Source organism: Helianthus annuus, chromosome 13 (assembly GCF_002127325.2).
Source record: "Helianthus annuus cultivar XRQ/B chromosome 13, HanXRQr2.0-SUNRISE, whole genome shotgun sequence".
In the NCBI taxonomy this organism is placed as follows: domain Eukaryota; kingdom Viridiplantae; phylum Streptophyta; class Magnoliopsida; order Asterales; family Asteraceae; genus Helianthus; species Helianthus annuus.
The window spans coordinates 130,183,007-130,191,398 of record NC_035445.2 but is presented as its reverse complement, the minus strand read 5'-3'; the positions used below and the strand labels follow the sequence as shown (position 1 = coordinate 130,191,398).

At 41.3% G+C, this 8,392-nt stretch overlaps 1 protein-coding gene across 1 annotated transcript; it reads right to left on the bottom strand.

The window, feature by feature from the left end:
* Positions 1–846: 846 nt before the first annotated feature.
* LOC110901721 (glycine-rich RNA-binding protein GRP2A-like) lies at positions 847–1,287 on the bottom strand. The gene is made up of 2 exons (XM_022148517.1): positions 1,163–1,287; positions 847–1,084 (listed from the first exon to the last, which is right to left on the bottom strand). Exons 1-2 carry the CDS (start codon positions 1,285–1,287, stop codon positions 847–849), a joined length of 363 nt encoding a protein of 120 aa, XP_022004209.1.
* Between the last annotated feature and the right edge of the window lie 7,105 nt (positions 1,288–8,392).

Sequence of the window (8,392 nt, the reverse complement as noted above, 5' to 3'; positions counted from 1 at the left end):
TATGGTTTAACAAGGCCTACATACTAAAATGGAACCTATCCTAAGTGCTTATGACCCATTACGACCCGTTTAGGTAGCTTACGCTACTTTAACGCGTCGTTCGCGTAAAACGCGTTCGGAACGCTTAACTAGTCCTATGACAAGTATTATATGCCTAAAACATGTTTAATTATGTTGCATAATTGGTTAAGTGACAAAAGTTTGGGTTACATATGCTTAAATATCAATTATGCACAAAAATGGTATTTTGGTAATTTTCCTAAGGCATATAAACTACCTATCATACAACTACTTAAACGAAGTGACCATAAGATATAACCCCGGAAGGTTATTCCCTATACAACTATGGTCACTAAACATGTTTGGTCGGATCCTAAAGATCGACCAAACGGGTCGTGTTCGAAAGTCTAAGCGGGTGTTTAGTCTGCTTGACTTACGACTCTACACAAGCACTAATCTAAAAATGACGAGCTAAACATGCTAGAACATGTTTAGTTAAGTTAGAAAACAGGTTTTGATATCAAAACAAATGGTTTTGATACCCAAGAATAGTTTGGTTACAAAATACGCGAGAATACGCATTTTGGCCGAAACTATGACTCGTCACTAACCTAGATAACATGGTAATCAGTAGGTATAGTCACTAGGGTAGCGCTTGGTATGCAGAAATGAGAGGTGGAATGGAATGGACCATTGAGAGGTAATAAAGAAAAGAGTGTTTGGTTTGTCGATGGAATGGAATCGTCCATTCCAAAGTGCATTCCATTCCCTCAAAATCATTCCATCCCCCCCTGTTTTTTTCCATTCCATTCCATCTTCACCCTTCATTAACAACACCACAACCCACTACCATTGCCACCACCCACCACCGCTGTCATTCGCCGCCGTCACCCATCTTCGCCGCCACCCGCCACCTCCGTCACCCGCCACCGTCGTTGCCGCCACCCACCTCCATCCTCGCCACCGCCGTCGCCGACATCCACCATTGCCGTTGCCACCTCCGATCACCGCCACCACCCACCTTCGATCATCGCTGCCACCATTACCGCTGCCACCTCCGATCACCGCCGCCGTCGCCACCCACCTTCGTCATCGCTATCAACCACCACCGCTACCACCTGCCACCACCGTCGCCACCGCTACCACCCACCTTCGCCGTTACCCACCACCACCGCTGTCACCACTTGTCACTGTCTCCAATCGCTGCCGTCTCCACCCACCACCACCGCCGCTACAACTGCCACCTAGCACCACCCACCATCGCCGCCCATCATTGACCACCGCCATTCGATTTTATTCCTTCGTCTTTTCTCGCATACCAAACAACAAAAAGTAATGGTTCACTCCATTCTCACATGGTAACCAAACAAGACATGGAATGGTAATGATCAATTCCATTAACTCCTCCATTCCATTCCCCCGTCCATTCCATTACCCTATACCAAACAGACCCTAGGGACTTAAAACCATCGTGTTTACGCTCACGTTATGAAGTTCAAACGAACTTCATGTTCACCATAAACTGGTCAATGCAGAAAGTCAAACAAAGTTTGACTTTTAAACGAAAAACGCATAAAGAATGAAGGAATACTTACAAAGGGTCCCCACAAGCAAATCTTGATCCAAGTAGCTCAGGTATGAAGCAAAGGCTTCAACTTAGAGCATCTTAGATCAGATTTGAATGAGAAAGAAGTGAAACTATGGTGGCTATTTATAGATTTCATGGAACCCTTAAGATCGTTCGTCGAATAACGTGCTTTAATCTCAACCGTACACATGTGCCTATGGTTTTGTAAAACCATGGGAGCCCCTAGAATGGCCCATAGATTAATAAATACCATGAAATAACATCCCATGGTTTTGCAAAACCATGGGTTAAAACCTTTAACACTTCAAAATTAGACTAGGTTCATTGAATCTGGTCAGAAATTTCAAAAATGGTCCATGCACTTGTAAAACTTGATTTTTGGCACTTTTAAGCCCCGTTAACCTCATTTCAAGGCTCTAAAATGATGTTAAATGTAACACCTCGAAAAATTTCGTCCAATGATGCATTGACACGTGTCATAGGCTTTGAATATGTGAAAACATACTTTAGAGGGACTAAAGTTGACAAACAGTGAAAACTATGGAACGTAAGGGTCCAAAGTGTCAACAATGGATAAATAGACTCTATAATAACCCTACATGGTGTTTATAACCCTAAACGGATAGATCATGGGTCATACGAAGCGGAAAATACACAAAAGTGAGGAATTACAAACTATAGGGACTAAAAGTGTCAACATGTTGAATTTATACCTCTGAGTGATCTTTTAGCAGCCCCGAAGCTTTGTAATGCTAGAATATACTCACTAGAATATGTGGTAAAAATTTCATGAAGTTTCGTTATCGTATGAGAAAGTTATGGCCAAAACCGTACTTGAGGGGTTAAAAGCGTCAACGTCGAATTTCATGACTTTTCGGGTGAGCGCAAAGTTAACCGAGGACATTACCATGTTGGTAAATGTCCCAAGGTTCCTAAAAATCAGGTTTGAGGGTCTAAGGGTCAAGATTAATGGCCAAAACCTCGTAACCAAAGTGCAGGGACCAAAACTGCAACATTTAAACAATGTTTGGAGCTGCAGACCCCAGGCGGCCCGCCTGGGCTGCCTTAAGCGGGCCGCGACCCAGCGCCCAGATGCAGAATTCGCGAACAGTGGCTTTCAGGTCCGATTTTTGAGTGGTTTATAGCTTGCACCACCTCCAAAACTCACCAATCGAAGGACATGCATGTTGGGACACCTGTGGCACTCTTACAACATCAGAAACACCTTAAAACTAGATCAATTCTTCACTTTTTGAGGCACTTGTGTAGTAACCAAGAACACTTGAACATTCAAAAATTCACAAGGCAACTTCTGGAGCTTCCTGGACGACAAGGCACCTTCATAGTGATAACTAAGCTTCATTAGGACTCTTGTAAGCATTCATAACCTTCTCTAATTCGTTCTAGCTTTGATTATTAGCCGAAAGTCAATCCGTCATAGTTATAGTTTGACTTTTCGATTAAACGAAAATGGCTCAGTCATTTCTCAAATTGAAAGTACCTAAATGTTGGTATTTATGTGGGAAACAAACCCTCAAAAGGGTATTCTCTGATTCCCACTCTAAGTATGCTATTTGTCGAGTCAAAGTTGTTCTTAAAAAGTCAACAGAACTTGTTTTTGCAAAATATAGCATAAATGGTAATGTAGATGACATGCAATCAGTTTGATCATCAAAAATAACTTTATAATGAATGTAAGAATATGTTTTACCATGATCAACTCGACAATCTTTAGTATAAGCCCGGATTGGAACCGAAAGTCTTACAAAACGACTTTTTCTTTGACTCTCGATTCGGATCCGTGCATGCATGTTTGAGATCTGCATTAGAGCTTATTTTTGACCATTTATATTTATGTGTAACTCTCTGGAAATTTACAAATTGATTCCATGCTTAACCGATTCATATGCATGTTTCCGATTATGCTTAAAGTTGACTATTTTGCCCTTTTTGTTATAAAACGTGATTTTTGGAAAAGTGAAAGAGTAGAAATCTTTATTACTGATTTATAAACTTGCACCGAAAATTTGATATCAGTTGGAGGTCCAGATTTCGAGTTATGGCCGATATCGTAAAACTAAAGTTTAGGTTAAATAAACGGCGCATTTAGCGTATAACCTGTTTAAGGCCACGTTTTGATATAAAACTTTTTACCCACTGATGTTATATAATATTTTGGGATTTTTGAAGATTTTTATTTAATTTTTGGCTGATCGTATCATAGGTCTCTAAGTTTGATTCGGTTAATACCGGTTTTGACCTTTTAAGCCATAAAATGAGTTTTATGCATCCTTTTGACCCCAAACCTTTTTCTACTGATTTTATTTGTTAAATAAATTATTTTGAGCATTCTGGAAATATAAAAATCTCAGCTTTCTTTTGAAAACCCGGAAACGGCTCTAAATCGTCTTTCTAAGCGTTTTTAACGCATAGTATGCGTTATACCCATATTAAACATATAAGGATTATACCTACTGATGTATTTAGCATATTTTTATAAAATAACAGTAAGTATAAGTTTTTGAACTCAGATTTCCAGTTTTGACATTTTTAGCCCTTGTGAAATTACCAAAATACCCCTAAGGTGCATAGTTTGATTTTAAATGATAAGTTTTGTATATGGGTCATACCCTACTGTTATAATATGTCAAATTAAGTATATTTACTGTATAAATCAGACCTGTAACTCAGATTTCCAATTTAACCCTTTTATAATCTTTTAAATGACCAAAATGCCCTTATAAGGCATAAATTGAGTTTAAATTTATTCGGGGCATAATAGAACATAACTTGCTGATATTATATCATATTTAAAGCATATTATCTCAGGGAACTTACATATGACTCTTTTGGCTACCCGTAACGCTCTTTTAGCGCTCGGTTCGGTTTATGTAACTAGTTTGCATAAATTGACCGAAACGGGTCAAACGTTATCATTTTTGTCTCAAAATCCAGAATGTATTTAGCATACCCATATTATACAAGTATTCAAACTTGTCGGGTCTAAAACACATTCTATCCGGTCTTCGCTTAATCGTGCGCTTGAACCGTATCGTCCTTAAACTAACTGGTCTAAGCTTAGGCTTAAACAAAGACCCGTTAGGAATCTAATAGGTTATTATAAACCTTTGTTCCAGAATAGGAGGCCCAATAAAAGCTACCCTCACTTGCCAATTGTGATTCATACTTACTCAGGTAAATACTTTTAACTTATTTTCCCTATACGGGCTTGGGTTACAGTATATAGAATACCGCTTGATCGAGCGTATGAATCTTGCACCCTTGGGTGTTCAATTGAATAATTTGATCGGCTCGTTTAAACAGTCTTGTTTTACTTTAAGCCTTTGGGGGGTTAATGACCATGTCCCGGATATCCTTGGCATCATCTTACGAGATGGCCACGACCAGAGCACGAGGTGTAGGCGTACACCTGTCAGTGTATAACTCTTTGATGTGGTGTGTCTATTGATCTTTAACCCGGACAAGATCCGGGCTACTGAACACACGAGTAACATGTAATTCGTTCACAAGATTATATTGCATAATTATCCCAAGTTATAAAAATATTTTATGCCATGTGCATTTAAATAAATTTTCAATCATTTTCAAAATGAGTCAGTTAATTTGTATTTACCAGTGTAAACTGACGTATTTTCCCAAAAGGTTAAGTGCAGGTACTACACGTACTAGGCTGACTGTCTCCTAGAGCGTCCACAATAGTCTCGCAAGCTCGGACGACAATAAAACTGTTGAACAATTATCTTATTTTATCTGATCCGCCTGTGGATCCGTTTCAACTACTCGTGATATTTAATATTACATTTTATTTAAAGTTGAAATGAATCTATTTCTGCTTCCGCTGTGCATTATTATATTGTGTTGTTTGTCTATGATGATGCCAACTACGTCACCATACCCTCCACCGGGCCCACCGGTGACACGTGGAAATTGGGGGTGTGACAGGTTGGTATCAGAGCCAACTTTGAGTGAATTAAACACTAGCCTTTGTGTTTAATCTCAGTTACACAATTGCACATTCCTCGATTCTCGAGTCTAGACAAAGAACTTAGGAAATATTCAAAATTTATTTTATTTTCTAACTTTGTCTTATATATATTTTGTTGTGCCACTTGTTTGATTTTTGACAGGTTCAAGATGCCGCCACGTGTAAGAGGAAGGGGACGAGGAGCATTCGCAACCTCACATGATCATGAAGCAGGGCCTTCGCATAGGCGAACCCCTTCAGGACCCCAAAACACTGATGCCCGAGATCTTTGGAGATCGTTCGCTGAACCCGCCAGGCACTCAGCATCACTGAGTACCACACCTTCCCTACCACACTCTTTTGGGCCTCATTCTGAAAATGAGCCCCACAACTCCCACCAATCCTACATTCCTCTCCACCAGTCACCTTTTGATTACCCAGCACCTGTCTATCAGGGCCTGTACAACCCTGATGATTACTTGGGAGAACCAGTGGGTCATAACCCACTTGGACCTGAAGACCACTTCCCGGGTGGCAACGAGATGGAGGTCGATGAGGATACCGATCCTTCCATGCCACCGTCCGGTACACCGAACCACCCCATCGAGATCTCTGATGGGTCACCGTTTTTGGGATCACCTTACAATGGTCCCGACAGTTTTGAGGAGAGATTCAAGCAGCACGACTGGGTTTATACCCCTAGTTACCATAACTCTCCCATGCACCAGTCCTACCACAGCTCTCCCGTGCACTCCCAGCATCACTCCCAGCAGCAGCTTCAGCAGCAGCCTCAGCAGCAGGATCCTTCAGAGGGTTTCTGGCGCGACGTAGTCACTCCGCCGCCGCCACCACCTCCGGTTTTGCCTCCTCCGCCTCAGAGGCGAAGGGGAAGGAACGCCCGGATGTCCACACGAGGAGGGATACGCATCGGCACCCCTCCGCATTCAGGTAGCAGCTGATACTCGCCCCTTCATGAGGAGCCAGAGATGGGAGAATCTTCGCATCCCGTCTCAGAGGTAACATCTGCGCCAATCGCGCCACCACCACCTCAGGATTTTGGGAACCCAATCCCTGCGTATGCTAGCGCAGCACAGTTTAATCCCTTCGAGCCGACTTTTCCCCCAGGTTATGACTATACAGGGGATCCCTACTGGATAGCTTCGGGCTACAACCCTCTCAATCAGGAGGGTGCTTTTGGAGGTCCCTGGGCTACGGGACAATCGACTTTTGGATACTTATCGCATGGATACCAGCAGCCGCAGCCTCCTCAACCACCGCAGTATCAGCCACCGCCGCCGGCGCCGATGATGTCGCCACCGCAAGTTCAAGAAATCCTTCAGGGGATAAACGATGTGCGACGTGAATTGCGACATGAAATGCGGGAAGATCGCCGACATAACCGCGGAATGTTTAAGAAGATGGTTGATTTGATCAAGGGTAAAGGCAAGAAGGATATTAAATCCTTTGTTTGTTAGCTTATGTACTCATGTCCCTGCGAGGACATTTATTCTGTACTCTGCCTCTGCGTGGGCATATTTCTCTTGTTCTACCCCTGCGTGGGTATGTTGTTTCTGTTTAACCCCTGCGTGGGTTTGTCTGTTGTTATTTGGTTTAGCCCCTGCGTGGGCATGTTATTTGAGTAAAAGTCCCGTTTAGGGCAAAGTTGTACTAGTCTACTTTTATTTAAAAATGGTTAATTTAAGTTTTTCAGTTTATCTATATGCATGAACATAATATACAAATAAATGAAAAATATCAATTATTATTTTAATTTACCATTTTAATAAGAATCTTAAAAAGGTAAAACCTAGCTCGAATGTCTTATTAAAAGGCCTGGCCAATATGGTAAAACCTGGTTAAAAAGATTCAAATCTCTGTTAACATCTGTAAAAATGTTAACATTCTTGGCTAGCGTGATCTGTAAAATCACACAAGTCACCCTTTTAATAAATTGTCCAAAATTATATTGTAAACATGTCTGATTGTGACTTGATGCCTACGGGTTATGACTAATGTCATATAAAACAAAAAGGCAGCCGTGGTTTATATACTCCCTGCCAAGCAAAGGATTTATTTGTTATAATTATACAAATTCAATCCTATAAAATCTAAATTCAAATTTAGAAATTGTCCAAGTGACTAGGCCTATTGTGCCAATATATATATTTCATTCTATGATAAAGATGCTAATAAAAGTGCTGAATGAAATTAAATAAATTAACTAATATGGCTTTTATTACCATGGTTAATAAATCGTCAAGAACGATAATACTGTTAGGTTTCTAAATAGACCTTGTCCTTACTTTTATGTAGCTCCTAAAGCTACATGGCCAAGTCGGAAGAAACAAACAGTCATTCTGAGGAAAACCCGGATAATACTAAGATTCATGTAACTGGTGCGGAGCTACAAGCACTGGTAGAAAATGATGTTGCCAGGGCCATTGATAGGCAATTTAGGGAATCGAGCGGGACCCGAAGTAGGACCCGAACTGTACCACGTCCCAAATCCAAGAATCATTCAGAGGCTCATAGCAAGCCGCCCTCTAAGAATGATGTATCTAAGAAAAAGGAGCTAAAGAAGGACGATGAGGATAATCACTCCTCCAACCACAGCAGTATCCCAAAACAGGAGATCAAGTAGAAGCATGAAACGCACAGCAAGTCCTGTACGTATAAATATTTCGTCTCATGCAAACCCAGAGATTTTACTGGGGAGAAAGGAACGGTCGACTGTATGACCTGGTTAGATGAGATGGATACGGTTGTAGATATCAGCGGGTGTGCTGATCGGGATGTGGTGAAATACGTGTCCCAATCAT